The sequence below is a fragment of the Salmo salar genome, chromosome ssa28 (genome assembly GCF_905237065.1).
Source record: "Salmo salar chromosome ssa28, Ssal_v3.1, whole genome shotgun sequence".
Classification (NCBI taxonomy): Eukaryota; Metazoa; Chordata; class Actinopteri; order Salmoniformes; family Salmonidae; genus Salmo; species Salmo salar.
The window spans coordinates 3,969,465-3,986,010 of NC_059469.1; the positions used below are offsets into that span (position 1 = coordinate 3,969,465).

The following is a 16,546-nucleotide window of genomic DNA, read 5'->3' on the forward strand; positions in this document are numbered from 1 at the left end:
CCCCCACCACACACACCCAATCCTTCTCTCTCTCTCACCCACACCACCCCTCTGCTCTCATATATTTCCCTTACAGTTCAGTGTGGGGTCACTTTGAGCTGAACTACCCCCCCCCCACACACTTCCACACACATACCCCACCACTTCCCAGCTAGGGCCACCCACCTTCTAGATTGGCTCTAATGGATGAACTGTTGACAGGAATGAAGCCCCTGTCGGTTTTTCAGGTTTGTTGTTTTTTGGTATTTGTCTTGTACTTTTCTCTCTGATTGGCTTTGTTCCATGGCAGTTCATTAATCACGGAGAGAGAGAGAGAGAGAGAGAGAGAGAGAGAGAGAGGGAGAGAGGGAGAGAGAGAGAGAGAGGGAGAGAGAGAGAGTGTGTGAGAGAGTGACAGAGACAGAAAGAGAGAGAGGATGTGGCCCATTGTGGGTGGGGGGATGGCAGGCGGGTAGATAGAAGGCAGGATGAATGATTGCCTCTGTCCTGTTTCCCCTCAGACACGCATAGCTGGAATACCCCGGCAGCCCACCGACCCAGGAGCCGCCTAGCACAGAACAAACACATCAACACGTCCAGCACGTCATCAACACATCCAACACATCCAGGTGCCAAAGTGGTTCAGGCGAGTGGAACATTCAGTACCATCATAGTTACCAGTCTGATCCACTATTCCCTGTATATGAGAATAATAAAAATTCTCGGCTTTTCCTCAATGCTCACTTTCCATTCCCCACACCCATTTACTCCCAGTGCCTGGCATTTTACAGGCCTCTGTAAAGTGAGAAATGCCTTTGTAGTCTTACAGTCTGCACAAACTGTAAGAAACCATTCTCAGGGAAGCTCATCTGCATGCTCGTTGTACTCAACAGGGTCTTGACCTGACTGCAGTTCGGTGTCGTAACTGACTTCATTGGGCAAATGCTCACCTTCCACAGCCACTGGCACACAGATGAAAACCAGTTTCAATTGGCGTCGTGTGGGCAAGCGGTTTGATGAAGTCTACGTTGTGAACAGAGTGCCCCATGGTGTCGGTGGCGTTATGGTAGGGGCAGGCATAAGCTATGGACAACAAACACAATTGCATTTTATTGATGGCAATTTGAATGCACAGAGATACCATGATGAGATCCTGAGGCCCAGTGTGCGATTCTCCATCCATCACCTCATGTTTAAGCATGATAATGCACGGCTATATGTCACAAGGATCTGTACACAATTCCTGGAAGTTGAAAATATCCCAGTTCTTCCATGGCCTGCATACTCACCAGACATGTCACCCATTGAGCATGTTTGGGATGCTCTGGATCGACGTGTACAACAGTGTGTTCCAGTTCCCGCCAACATCCAGCAACTTCGCCGAGCCATTGAAAAGGAGTGGGACAACATTCCACAGGCCACAATCAACAGCCTGATCAACTCTATGCGACGGATATGTGTCACATTGCATGAGGCAAATGGTGGTCACCAAATACTGACTGGTTTTCTGATCCACACCCCTAACTTAAAAAAAGTAACCAACAGATGCATATCTACATTTCTTTTCATGTGAAACCCATAGATTAGGGCCTAATTTATTTATTTCAATTGACTGATTTCTTTATATGAACTGTAACTCAGTAAAATCTTTGAAATTGTCGCATGTTGCCTTTATGTTGTCATTTAATTATTAACCTTTTAACAATATAAATCAACATAAACAACAGCTTAATGTATTTGGATATTTTTATTATGTTAAATTACCAAAAAATGCTTGTGTTACCTTTTGTCACTGATGTTACCTACAGTTGAAGTCGAAAGTTTACATACACCTTAGCCAAATACATTTAAACTCAGTTTTTCACAATTTCTGACATTTAATCCCAGTAAAAATTCCCTGTCTTAGGTCAGTTAGGATCGACACTTTATTTTAAGATTGTGAAATGTCAGAATATAAATAGAGAGAAGGATTTATTTCAGCTTTTATTTCTTTAATCACATTCCCAGTGGGTTATAAGTTTACATACACTCAATTAGTATTCGGTAGCATTGCCTTTAAATTGTTTAACTTGGGTCAAACATTTCGGATAGCCATCCACAAGCTTCCCACAATAAGTTGGGTGAATTTTGGCCCATTCCTCCTGACAGAGCTGGTGTAACTGAGTCAGGTTTGTAGGCCTCCTTGCTCACACACGCTTTTTCAGTTCTTCTGACAAATTTTCTATAGGACTGAGGTCAGGGCTTTGTGATGGCCACTCCAATACCTTGACTTTGTTGTCCTTAAGCCATTTTGCCACAACTTTGGAAGTATGCTTGGTGTCATTGTCCATTTGGAAGACCTATTTGCGACCAAGCTTTAACTTCCTGACTGATGTCTTGAGATGTTGCTTCAATATATCCACATAATTTTCCTGCCGCATGATGCCATCTATTTTGTGAAGTGCACCAGTCCCTCCTGCAGCAAAGCATCCCCACAACATGATGCTGCCACCCCCGTGCTTCACGGTTAGGATGGTGTTCTTCAGCTTGCATAACGATGGTCATTATGGCCAAACAGTTCTATTTTTGTTTCATCAGACCAGAGGACATTTCTCCAAAAAGTACGATCTTTGTCCCCATGTGCCGTTGCAAACCGTAGTCTGGATTTTTTTGGGTGGTTTTGGAGCAGTGGCTTCTTCCTTGCTGAGTGGCCTTTCAGCTTATGTCGATATAGGACTCGTTTTACTGTGGATATAGATACTTTTGTACCCGTTTCCTCTAGCATCTTCACAAGGTCCTTTGCTGTTGTTCTGGGATTGATTTGCACTTTTCCCACCAAAGTACGTGCATCTCTAGGAGACAGAACGCATCTCCTTCCTGAGTGGTATGATGTCTGCGTGGTCCATGGTGTTTATACTTGCATAAAAAATGACTTGTCGTGCACAAAGTAGATGTCTTAACCAACTTGCCAAAACTATAGTTTGTTAACAAGACATTTGTGGAGTGGTTGAAAAACGAGTTTTAATGACTCCAACCTAAGTGTATGTAAACTTCCAACTTCAACTGTATATTTGATTTGACAATTCTATCACGACACAAGGCGAGACACAGGAGGCAGATGGTTGGAGTCTTACAATGTTTATTAATCCAAAAGGAGTAGGCAAGAGAATGGTCGTGGACAGGCAAAAGGTCAAAACCAGATCAGAGTCCAAGAGGTACAGAGTGGCAGACAGGCTCGTGGTCAAGGCAGGCAGAATGGTCAGGCAGGCAGGTACAGAGTCCAGAAACAGGCAAGGGTCAATACCGGGAGGACTAGAAAAAGGAGAATCGCAAAAAGCAGGAGAGCGGGAAAACCACTGGTTGACTTGGAACATACAAGACAAAATGGCACAGAGAAACAGGAAACACAGGGATAAATTCACTGGGGAAAATAAGCGACACCTGGAGGAGGTGGAGACAATCACAGGGACAGGTGAAACAGATCAGGGCGTGACAAATTCAAGCTTTCCATAATGTAACTTGACTATTTAATTCACATAATAATAAAAGACATAAAAGCTTCATGATAAAATTTGTTCGTTTTTGATTAGTAATAATTTACTTTCAACATAACACATTTTTCTATAATATCACCAGTGACAAGTAACACCAGTGACAAATCTTCCGACTACTTCATTTTGAAACCAGCAGGAACCGTTACACCAGTGACGGTAACACCAGTGCCAAATCTGCAGAAAATATAGAATATCTAAGATGGCGGCCACAGTAGCTCAAACCACACTTCTTAAATTGTAAATAAATCACCTAATCATGTGATTTGGGCAATTGTTTTAATCAAATGTCATTTCCCCTTACTATGATCTTAAGGCTTTGCATGAAATAACCAAATTAAATCATCAAATTGCTAACATACAGTGCCTTCGGAAAGTTTTCACATCTCTTGACTTATTCCACATTTTGTTGTGTTACATTCTGAATTCAAAATGTATTCAATTGATTATTTGTATCACCCATCTACAAACAATATCCCAAACTGACAAAGTGAAAACATGTTTTTAGAAATATTTGCAAATTTATTGAAAATTAAATACAGAAATATGTCATTTACATAAGTATTCACACCTCTGAGTCCATACATTGTAGAAGCACATATGGCAGCGATTACAGCGTGAGTCTTTCTGGGTAAGTCTCTCAGAGCTTTCCACACCTAGATTGCGCAACATTTGCCCATTGTTCTTTTCAAAATTCTTCAAGCTCTGTCAAATTCGTTGTTGATCATGTCTTGACAACCATTTTCAGGTCTTGTCAAAGATTTTCAAGCAGATGTAAGTAAAAACGAACTTCGCCACTCAGGAACATTCACTGTCTTCTTGGTAAGCAAGTCCAGTGTAGATTTGGCCTTGTGTTTTAGTTTATTGTCCTGCTGAAAGTAAATTAATCTCCAAGTGTCTGGTGGAAAGCAGACTGAACCAGGTTTACCTCTAGGATTTTGCCTGTGCTTAGCTCCATTCCATTTTTTTTTATCCTGAAAAACTCCCCACTCCTTAAAATGTTTTAATATGAACTAACTAGTGTAAACAATTAACAGGGGATAGTTGTCCCTCAATTTCATGACACTGGTGTTACCCCATTATAAAAAGAAACATAAAAAAATTCTACATCCGTAACAACTTATTACTGGGTCAAAGATTTGTTGGCGGCGGGGCTGTTTTGAAAAGCACATGGTGAAGTTATTAATTACACTTTGGATGGTGTATCAATACACCCAGTCACTACAACAATACAAGCGTCCTTCCTAACTCAGTTGCCGGAGAGGAAGGAAACCGCTCAGGGATTTCACCATGAGTCCAAAGGTGACAGTTTAAACAGTTACAGAGTTTAACCGCTGTGATAGAAGAAAACTGAGGATGGATCAACAACATTGTAGTTACTCCATAATACTAACCTAATTGACAGACTGAAAAGAAGGACACCTGTACGGAAATAAAAATATTCCAAAACATGGATCCTGTTTGCAACAAGGCACTAAGTTAATACTGCAAAAAATGCAGCAAAGCAATTAAGCTTTTGTCCTGATTACAAGGTGTTATGTTTAGGGCAAATCCAATACAACACATTACTGAGTACCAATCTCCATGTTTTCAAGCATAGTGGTAGCTACATCATGCATCAGGTTATGAGTATGCTTGTAATCATTAAGGAAAATGTTTTAATATATTTTTTCATTTTTTATTGTTATGTTTAGCCCCCAAAATATATTTTAAAAGTATGTATTAAGGTGTCTGTACTAGAATGTACGTGTCAAAACGAATGTGGATGATTCAACAAATGAATTTCTATAGCGTCCAAAATATTTTTGGACAATGGAGGAGGAGTACCAAGATGGCTGCGTGTTGGCTTCAATACAGTGCCCCTGTCAGTCATCCAGGGTTTAGAGACATCATTGGTTTAAACACTGGACTTCTGGCCTTGTTACCCTCTAAAAGCTAAATTCTATTTTGAACTAACTATTAAAGTATGTGTAGAATTTACCATATATAGTCAAAAGTAATCGTCTGCAGTTTTCAGAAGGTGAATAGCTCATTGTGGCAGTCTTAAATGGCCAAATATGACTCAATTCTTATTTAAAGCAAAGTAAAAGAAAACGGTTTAAATCATTGACTTTTGAACGTCGTATCACTCAACCATAGAGACTTAACAAAGATATCCCCATGTACACTCGAGCCATATCTTTCTTGTGCCTTTTACAGCTTGTTTCTAGCCTAAAGAGTTGCAAAGTTATGGATCCTTCACATTTATATAATTGTTACGTTCCCCAGTTTCTGTGTTGTAGTTTGTATATTTGTGAGTGTGTTTCAGGTAATGGCTTCCTGAAGTTCTCCAAGCAGCTGATTGGTCGGCCCCATTGCTGATTGGAGAGCTGACCCCGCCCCCTCGTCAGGACGCAGCTGTCTCAATTAACAACCCCAATATAAGCCAGTGTGCTGTTGCTCAGGGAAAGAGAGAGACACAGAGATTTTTGCTGAGAGAGGAGGTTGCTGGCAGAGGGTTCTATATGTTGGTTGTTTCTCAGAAAGAGAATTGGGTATGTACTTAGTTAGTTGTTGCTGAGTAAGCTTATTGTTATGTTCTGTGTTTAGTGCTCAGAGTTTTCTTTACTGTCCTGGGTTAGTGTTTTCTCAGGTTTTGTTGTAGTTTGTACATTTGTGTTACTCTTCATTTGTTCCCAGGGGGGAAGGGGAAGGCACCTAGGGAGTGCTTAGGCAAGAGGCCCGCGGGCATACATATACCCGTAGTAGTTTACTGTCTATGCACACTAGGAAAGACCTGGGCGGACCATCCCCTGTATTTTGGTTAGTGCACCAGGTGGTGCTAGTTAGGAAAATAGTTGGTAGGCAGGTAAGGTAGGAGAGGGGGCTTTGATATTTACTTTCTTTGCTTTGGTTCCGTCCAGCCCCTTTTCCCCAAACTTACCGTATGAAGGAATAAATTCCCTGTTAACGGTATTCTCTGCCTATTTGTCATCCTTACTCACACCTACAGTCCATATCTCTTTCACACCACGGAGAGTTAAGTTGTAGCAGGGTGTTGCGTTCCCTCTTTCTAGAGGCGTGCGTAACAATAATAGAAACTGTGGGAAAGCAGTCCCTGTCTGGGGGGGAAAAGGGCACTGTCTACCGGAGACTTTGCTAGCAAACACACTGTTCTTCGCTCCCGCCTTACGAACACCTGCCCTCGCCGTTGTTAACAGAACTGCAGGAAAGCAGTGCCCGACAGGCGGGGGCAAGAGGACACTGCCCTCTGGTGTCCTAGCTAGCTGCCGGTGTCTCCCCTGCCTTCTGTGTACCGGAGTCCTAGCTAGCTAACAACCCAGCAACAGATAATTAGCTAAATAAGGCTAGCAAGTTAGCCTTTTTATTGGTTAGCAGATGTTAATGCGAGTGTAGCGAAATGCTTGTGCTTCTAGTTCCAACAGTGCAGTAATGTATAACAATTCCCCAACAACTACCTAATACACACAAATCTAACAAGTAATCCAACAATTCCCCAGCAACTACTTAATACACACGAATCTAAAGGGGTGAATGAGAATATGTACATATAAGTATATGGATGGGCGATGGCCGAGCGGCATAGGTAAGGTGCAGTAGATGGTATAAAATACTGTATGTACATGTGATATGAATAATGTAAACATATTAAAAAAGTGGCATTGTTTAAAGTGACGAGTGATCCATTTATTAAAGTGTCCAGTGATTGGGTCTCAGTGTAGGCAGCAGCCTCACTGAGTTAGTGATTGCTATTCTGCCACTGAACAAGGCAGTTAACCCACTGTTCCTAGGCCGTCATTGAAAATAAGAATTTGTTCTTAACTGACTTGCCTAGTTAAAAAAAGGTAAAATATATATTTTTTATATATATATTTAACAGTCTGATGGCCTTGAGATAGAAGCTGTTTTTCAATCTCTCGGTCCCAGCTTTGATGCACCTGTACTGACCTCACCTTCTGGATGATCGTGATGTGAACAGGCAGTGAGTGGCTTTGGTGGTTGTTGTCCTTGATCTTTTTGGCCTTCCTGTGACATCGGGTGCTGTAGGTGTCATGGAGGGCAGGTAGTTTGCCCCCGGTGATGCGTTGTGCAGACCGCACCACCCTTGTGGTTGAGGGCAGTGCTGTTGCCATACCAGGCTGTGATACAGCCCGACAGGATGCTCTCGATTGTACATCTGTAAAAGTTTGTCAGGGTTTTGGGTGACAGACCAAATTTCTTCAGCCTCCTGAGGTTGAAGAGGTGCTGTTGCGCCTTCTTCACCACACTGTCTGTGTGGGTGGACCATTTCAGTTTGTGATGTGTACTCCCAGGAACTTAAAACTTTCCACCTTCTCCACTGTTGTCCCTTCGATGTGGTTAGAGGGGTGCACCCTCTGCTGTTTCTCCTTTGTTTTGTTGATGTTGAGTGAGAGGTTGTTTTCCTGACACCACACTCCGAGTGCCCACACCTCCTCCCTGTAGGCTGTCTCGTCGTTGTTGGTGATCAAGCCCACTACTGTTGTGTCTGCAAACTTGATTGAGTTGGAGGCGTGCATGGCCACGCAGTCGTGGGTGAACAGGGAGTACAGGAGAGGGCTGAGCACACACCCTTGTGGGGCCCCAGTGTCAGCGAAGTGGAGATGTTGTTTCCTACCTTCACCACCTGGGGGCGGCCCGTCAAAGTCCAGGACCCAGTTTCACAGGGAGGGGTTGAGACCCAGGGCCTCCAGTTTGATGAGCTTGGAGGGTACTATGGTGTTGAATGCTGAGCTGTAGTCAATGAACAGCATTCTTACATAGGTATTCTTTTTGTCCAAATGGGATAGGGCGATTGCGTCATCTGTGGACCTGTTGAGGCGGTATGCAAACTGAAGTGAGTCTAGGGTGGCCCGGTAAGGTGGCGGTGATATGATCCTTGACTAGCCTCTCAAAGCACTTTATGATGACAGAAGTGAGTGCTACGGGGCGATAGTCATTTAGTTATCTTTGCCTTCTTGGGTACAGGAACAATGGTAGCCATCTTGAAGCATGTGGGGACAACAGACTGGGATTGGGAGTAATTATATGTCTGTAAACATACCAGCCAGCTGGTATGCGCATGCTCTGAGGACGCGGCTAGGGATGCCGTCTGGGCCAGCAGCCTTGCGAGGGTTAACAAATTTAAACGTTTTACTCATGTCAGCCACTGAAAAGGAGAGGGTGGGGGCGCAGTCTTTGTTAGCGATCTGTGACGGTGGCACTGTATTATCCTCAAAGCGTGCAAAGAAGGTGTTTAGTTTGCCTCGAAGCGTGACGTTGGTATCCGTGACGTCGCTGTTTTTGTTTTTGTAGTCTGTGATTTCCTGTAGACCCTGCCACATACGTCTCGTGTCTGATATAGCCCATTTTGACTTTGTGGCTGTATTTACTAGTGGAAACCCTACCTCAGTGGTTCATGTATATGCAGGAACACCAGAGGAGGCTGTGGGAGGAGCTATAGGAGGACGGGCTCATTGTAATGGCTGGAATGGAATTGATTGAACAGTATCAAACATATAGAAACTACATGTTTGACTCCCTTCCATTTTAACATTCCAGCCATTACAATGAGCCCGTTTTCCTATAGCTCCTCCCACCAACCTCCACTGAGGGATACCCACATGTAGGAACGGCCCGAATTGCGGGCGCAGTTACACCCTTGTAGTATATGTTCAGTTTGAATTGTCCACATACATATTTTTTACTTGATAGCTACATTTCTAAATTCAAGAAGGCCTATTTCAAAAGTTAGTGAAGGCGGTCTGTGGCTTTGTGAATGAAGGCTCATTGTCCTATCACATTCCAATTAACGCCTCCAACCTGGACTAGCCAATGGCATCTTGCGAGGGGCGGTGCTCAACCTGTCACAGACATGCGTACAGGGAAGTAAGAAGTAAATAGATTAGACTTTCGGTGCAGGAGTGACAGTAAGTAATGTACCTTTTTCAATTATTTGAAACCAAATTAGAATATATTATTCTGGACCCGGATAGCGCATGTATTTTAGCAATGCCGTAAAGCACGTGTTACGTTCGTACAAAACCAGCGAACAAAAGCAAAGTTGTCTCAGCTTCATCGAAACAGACATTGACTTGGTGTTGTTTGACTGTGAACTTACAGTATACAGCACGTATTCTAACTCATTGGACAATACTAGCTAGCCTGCTACATGTAAATAGCTACATGGGAATGCACATACTAAATATTTAATCACATTCCTCATTGACATTTCTGAAACTTTGCTTGCTAACGTTAGCTAACTAGCAAAGCACATTGATTTCAGAGACAGCATGTCAGTAGAGACAGCTATTTTGGACACAAAGAAAGATGGAACAATTCAATGAAAGAGAATAGGTAATTGTCCCTTCTTGCCTGCCAAGCAAGTTCATTTAGCTAGATAACTAAACTTGTAGGTTGGGCAGTAATTCGCAAACATGTCATCCTGTCAAGTTCCTGATCCAAGAGGATTTGGCACACACCCCTTTGTTCTACATAGATCTGAGTTATTTGAAGCGTTCATATTACTGGAATTGTCTTACAATGTACCTTACACTCTGAGTCATAAACACAACCTAAAAGTAACCTGTGCTGCTCTTCTCTCCTCACCCCTCTACTGTGTGTATCTCTCTGTCCCCAGGATTGGCACCATGCTTCCAGGCTACAGTCCTGTGACCCAGGCCCTGCTGGGGACTCTGTTCACCTGGGGCCTGACTTCTGCTGGGGCTGCCCTGGTCTTCATCTTTTCCAGCCGACAGGTGAGGAACTGGCACGACATTTCTGTGTGGTGCTGCAGTATGATGTTTTATTGTGACACTGGCAAATGCACACAAATATAGTTTGTTATTCCTGGCGTGTACTGCAATGTATCCCTTTGTTTCACTAAACCAATTGCAGTATATTTGAATGGTTTCAGCAGTTCCATAGAAATCAGGGGTTGGAACCAAAATAATTTCCCAATTGTTTCGTTCTAAACAGAACCGTTATGTTTTCTGTTCCTTTCTGAACAGCAAAATAAAGTTCTGAACCGGTTCGAACCCCCCAAAAGTACCGGTTTATATCGTTCCTTTCATTTCCTATTTAAAAATCGGATTACATTTAGCAAGACATTAAATTACTTCACTAATCAGTGTGGATCGAGCAGCTTGCTATGGATAAGGTAAGCTATTTTTTTGCCATAACGGCATGGTTTAATCATAATGAAAGACAAACACACACTGTGCACTGTGCTGCCAGTCACTATGGACAGATAAGTGTAGAGCGTGAGATGCGACTGAAATTTTGCAGGTGGAGGAGGAGGCTTGGCTTCACGCACTGGGCATCTTGTTATGACATGCATTTTCTGAATTAGGCCCACAGAATTATACCTACGGAGAGTGGCTTCTATGGAAGAACTTTGAATGTCTTGATTTTCTGAGAGTTGGTTTAACATCGGACCAGAGCTAACGTTACTACCTAGCTAACAAGCTTGTGTGTGTGCAGAGCTGCACTATAATTCAAAACTTGTCTTACCTTTTTGTAGTTAATAAATCCAATGTGAAACGTGATAACTATATGATCCTGAACTAGCATTGAAAAAGTGAATCCATTCTTCTATAATTAAAAATCTTTCTCCCTAATTTCTGAATCACACTTGTAACGTCGTCAGTATGCTACAGTAACCTATGCTTTGGAGAGGGAGGGGCAGGTAGCCTACACTGGCAAAGATTTCCAGCTGGCAGGCAGACACTGGAATAAGTTTCTGAGTGACAGAATGAGGGCTTTATTGCGATTTTTGTGGGACTGGAAAAAATGGCCGGAATGTAAAATAACGTTAATAACCGGTTCCCATGCTTTTAACGCTTTGATGCGTACGATCACATAGTGCATTCGGAAAGTATTCAGACCCCTTCCCTTTTTCCACATTTTGTTACGTTACAGCCTTATTCTAAAATTGATAAAAATTATTTCAAGGTACACACTACCTAGGGGTGGGCGGTATACCGGTATGAACGTGAATACTGGTATGATGTTGTGCCATGATATGGATTTTGCCATATCATACTAAATTCATAAATGTATGAAATAAGGCGTTTTTGTTTTCAAAATTTCAGTTGAGTGATACAGCTTAGTGAGCTAGTTTATCTTTTACTAAAAACAGCCATTTTTAGAAAATAAACAACTAGAAGCATGGATGTTACACGCAATCTGTCTGCCAATCGAAGTCAACAAACAAGCATGCGCAACTGCAGAGTAAGCAAACATTTAGTGAAGTAAACTCCTCTTGTTAGCAAAAGTCGCCCGAAAATGAAATCATTGAATGATGTCAACAAACATGGCATTTAGCTTAGCATTAGCTCATTATAATCAGTACAACATTCCAAAATTATTTTGCACACATCATATGTGTCCATTACAATCTATGCAAGAATCGTAATGAATTTGTCACCAGTACTTGAAACCGTGAATAAAACAGTAAATACATTATGCTCCACACCACCGTTCAAAAGTTTTGGGTCACTTAGAAATGTCCTTGTTTTTGAAAGAAAAGCAATTTTTTTTCCCCCATTAAAATAACATTAAATTGATCAGAAATACGGTGTAGACATCGTTAATGTTGTAAATGACTATTGTAGCTGGAAGCGGCAGATTATTTTTATGGAATATCAACATAGGCGTACAGAGGCCCATTATCAGCAACCATCACTCCTGTGTTCCAATGGCATGTTGTGTTAGCTAATCCAAGTTTATAATTTTAAAAGGCTAATTGAGCATTAGAAAACCCTTTTGCAATTATGTTAGCACAGCTGAAAACTGTTGTCCTGATTTAAAGAAGCAATAAAACTGGCCTTCTTTAGACTAGTTGAGTATCTGGAGCATCAGCATTTGTGGGTTTGATTACAGGCTCCAAAAATCACCATATGATATCGCTGACAACGTCTTAACTTTAGTTAATTTGTATTCATTATTACAGGAAAATAAACCTAAAACCAGATCGTTATTTACAATTTAATGGTGAGCTAATTATATTAAATAGCTTACGTTTATGAGTGTGATGAAATATAAGCAGGGCATTCTACCAGATCATTTTTTAACTTGGACACTGTCTCATTGACCTAACATTATATCCTAATTTGACTTTGGTGCAGGTAATGTTCTTCACATTACCGTTTCTGGTAAACACACACTATATCAAATATAATCAAAGTTTATTTGTCACATGCACAGGATACAGAAGGTGTAAACGGTACAGTGAAATGGTTACTTGCATTGTGGAGTCTTTTCTTTAGACATGTAGCTAGCTAGCTAAACAATGAACCATAATCCCAACTCATAACATTACTACCCTGCATGAATCTACAGGTAGCTAAAGCTAACCAACTAGCTAGGTTCAATGTTAGCTTATTAACTAACATTAGGCAATAAATAGCAATACAAATGGCTCTGAGATACGAATAGTATTAGTACACAAGGTCATACATGTAACGTTAGCTAGCGAGCCAGCCAGCTAACGTTAGCTAGCTAGCTAACAGTATGCTTTAACTTGCAATGAAAACAACTTTCTGACATAATTAGAAATGTATAATATCTGAATGTAGCTAGCTACATTAGCTTCTCCCTCTGTCACGGATGCGATGGTTGCCCTTAGTTTGAAGATGTACTCCGTAGACAGGTGTTTTATACAACAGCCTTCTGTGTTCACTTTTTGACTGTTCGCATTTGAAATAAAACGGCTGAATTCTCTCCATCTCCTTAGCTTTCATACTCTGCTTCCACCAGGCATTCCACTGATTTCAAAACTCGGTCCTCCAGTAAGTGAGAGACAACTTTTGAAGTTCTTTGTGATATGTTTTTTAAAAAAAAGCAGCTTTAGAAAGGATTACCTACACATGCTAAGCAGCACATTATAGACAGAAAAAAATGTATGTTCAAGTGCCCCTCCTGTGAAGTATTGGCGCGCGACATACAGCTACTTTCCTGAAACGAGTCACAATGTTCCGCAAAAGTGAAATGGGCTACTTCTATGTGAATTTATGGAGAGGCGGAACACACCTCAATTCAAATTGTTGTATGAAAATATAAATGGTTAGAAATAATTTTACATTGACAAGTTGATCATAGCCTGTAGATAATTAGCAAGCAGCGTGCCTTGGTTTGAGAGCAGCGCGGGTTAACTGTCCTGTTGAGAAATACTCACATTTTGGATCAGTGAGTGCATTCTGACATCACACGCATAAAAAAAACTCACGCTGGGGTGACCTTTATTTGGAATTCACACGCGAAAAGATAAATATAACGATTCTGTTTATGAACAGTATAGATTACTTTCGTTCCCGGTTCTGATTGTGTTTCTCAAATAATTTCGTTTTCCAGTTTTGGGTTCTGTTTCCTGAACCCGTTCCAACCCCTGATAGAAATTGATTGATAGTTCAACAATATCTTGGAGAACGTGCCTTACTCGTCAACTTAACATCACAGTGGCTTGTTGATGCCCTTGGTTTGATTTTACTTCTCCCCCCCCTTAGAAGCGGATCTTGGATGGAAGTCTGGGCTTTGCTGCTGGGGTAAGAAAATATGCTTTTGAACCAGTCACACACACAAAAATTCCAATACAATCCTACAGTTCGGCAGGACGAGAGCTGTTTCTCTCACTCACACACACCTGTCCACCCACCTTTACCCAACCCAGGATTGCCCTGCTATCTAATGTGAATACAAGCAGATGTCAGATGTGACAGTCTTTTCAGTTGTTGTGGTGGACTCAAAGTCAAAGGATGGGTAAGACTTTTCCAAAGTATTCCCTACTGTCTCATAAGAAGAAGTGTAACTTTCTGGGAAGTTTGTCAGAAGCATTGCTGCCTTCCTGACAGTTATTATATAATTCTCGATCTTAATAATACATCTGAGTAAGGCTATACATCCCACTGTCTCCTAGAATGAAAGAAGAGGAATAGATGAACAAGGTATTATTGCTCACCTCAACAAACGATAATAGAAGACTCACCTTAGTATAGGGCTGTCCCCGACTTAGGAAAATGTTGGTCAACCAATATTTCTGTTCTGTTGACCAATCATGTATTTCTTCATATATAGACACATCCTATGGGTTTTAGTCAAATCTACTATATGCGCTGAGCTTGTCTGATATTTTAAGCGAACTGTTTGATGAAATAATTAAGACGCTCAAATGTCTAGAGAGTCTGACCGCAATTTATTTGCTTGTGCCAGGACTGACTTGCTGTCTGTGTAAAAACAAAAAGACAGCAAGTGACTTTGACTAGCACCCATTATCTCTCTCACCTCCCTGCTTCAGCAATGACCACAGAACATCAACAGTGTGTATCGAGCTGTCTGTATTGCTGAGGGTGCAACAAAATTTCAGTCAAAGTTATGTTTAGGAAAAGCATTACAAATCATGAATGACTCATATGCTGTGTGATGACGTGAACAAATAAATGATTGATTGATACTGTAGCCTATATAAATATAGGCCTAAGTAAGTAACAGTGTTAAAACTAAACAGGATATAATACAAAAAACGAGTGTTCTGGAGTAGGCAGCGCCATTAGTAAGTAAGTAAACTGTGATTGGACCAAAGTGTTAGTCAATGTGATTTTTCCATAAATACACAAGTATTTACCTCTTCATGCTAACTTTCTATTGCAATTGATTGTGGTAAGTTAATTTATATGTTTTGATATGTGAATGCCAAGTATGTCTACTTCACCATCCACCCATTTTATTGGTAAACTACAAGGTAGTGTAAACACTCTTTTAATGATCCAAAACATAATATGGTACACTTTTCATAACTAGGTAAGTCAGTTAAGAACAAATTCTTATTAACAATGACGGCCTAGGAACAGTTGGTTAACTGCTTTGTTCAGGGGCAAAACGATAGGTTTTTACTTTGTCTCCTTGGGGATTCGATCTAGCAACCTTTTGGTTACTGGCCCAACGCTCTAACCACTAGGCTACCTGCCGCCCCTGCAATGGAAGAGACTGAAAATAAAACATATGCGTAAAATATTTAGCTTCCTCTTTCAAAATATAATTTGGTGAATCATAGATGACTCCATCATGTGTAACGAGTTTATGTAAATCATTTTTTGGTAGCATTTCTATGTTGAAGATTCAAGAAAAATGTGCATTTTTCCCAATTTTCCATCCAATTCACTTTATTTTTGTAATACATTACACTTGATGGTTCTTGAATAAGTACCTCAAATAATTTTTGTTTTTCCTCTAACTTATTTTGTGCCTCTATAGTACAGTTAAGTGATAATGCCCTCGAAGCCGGTGTTTGTTGGTTATATTGGCATGGGTGTTGTTAGGCCCAAGACGAAGTCGAGGTTCTGCAAATTGTGCCAATATATCCAACAAACACCGGCTTCGAGGGCATTATCACTTTTATACAATGGGTCACCAACATATTCAAATAATGATCGACATATTTTCATTAAAACCTTATTTTGATAAATGTATTCATACTATTTCATCCTTCCACAAGATTCAGTCCCGACACAAATCTAGTGTTGCTAGAGACGCGACCCAGTCGTTCGTTCTTTTTGTTCTGTATCTATGGACGTGACCCAGTCGTTCGTTCTTTTTGTTCTGTATCTACAGTGGTTGCTCCACTAAAAGATTTGCAATTATGCTGCTGGATTTAGACATAATTTGTGGTTTAGTACGGCACCCTGCGTCAGCACTTCATTGCTCCAGACCAGCGCAAGGGGGAGTTAGAGCATTGATTATGCTTTTGGGTCCTATTGTGTCTCTAAATGACAATGAATGGGTGACATAAACCTAAATAGAAACTGATAATTGTGCACGACTTCAGTATTACTTTCTCAAACTGTTGTTACACTAAGGTTTTTATTATTTTATTTTGTTAGGATTATTTTGCTCTTATACAGCGCCTAAGTGGCGCAACGGTCTAAGACACTGCATAGCAATGCAAGATGTGTTGCTACAGATGGTGGTTCAATACCCATGCCGGCCTCGACTGGGAGACCCATGAGATGATTGCAGGTTTTTGGTTTCTCTCCCTCTAAAAACGG

General features: G+C 41.1%; 1 protein-coding gene across 4 annotated transcripts in view; it reads left to right on the forward strand.

Annotated features, from left to right (window-relative positions):
- The first annotated feature begins 9,361 nt into the window (after positions 1 to 9,361).
- s39ab (Zinc transporter SLC39A11) overlaps positions 9,362 to 16,546 on the forward strand; it is a 140,947-nt gene continuing 133,762 nt past the window's right edge. Inside the window, exons 1-3 of one of the 4 annotated variants that reach the window (XM_014178910.2) lie at positions 9,362 to 9,436; positions 10,147 to 10,264; positions 14,012 to 14,050. In XM_014178910.2, coding sequence (XP_014034385.1) covers positions 10,157 to 10,264; positions 14,012 to 14,050 — 147 coding nt within the window. In that variant the 5' untranslated portion in view covers positions 9,362 to 9,436; positions 10,147 to 10,156. 4 annotated transcript variants of the gene reach the window in all.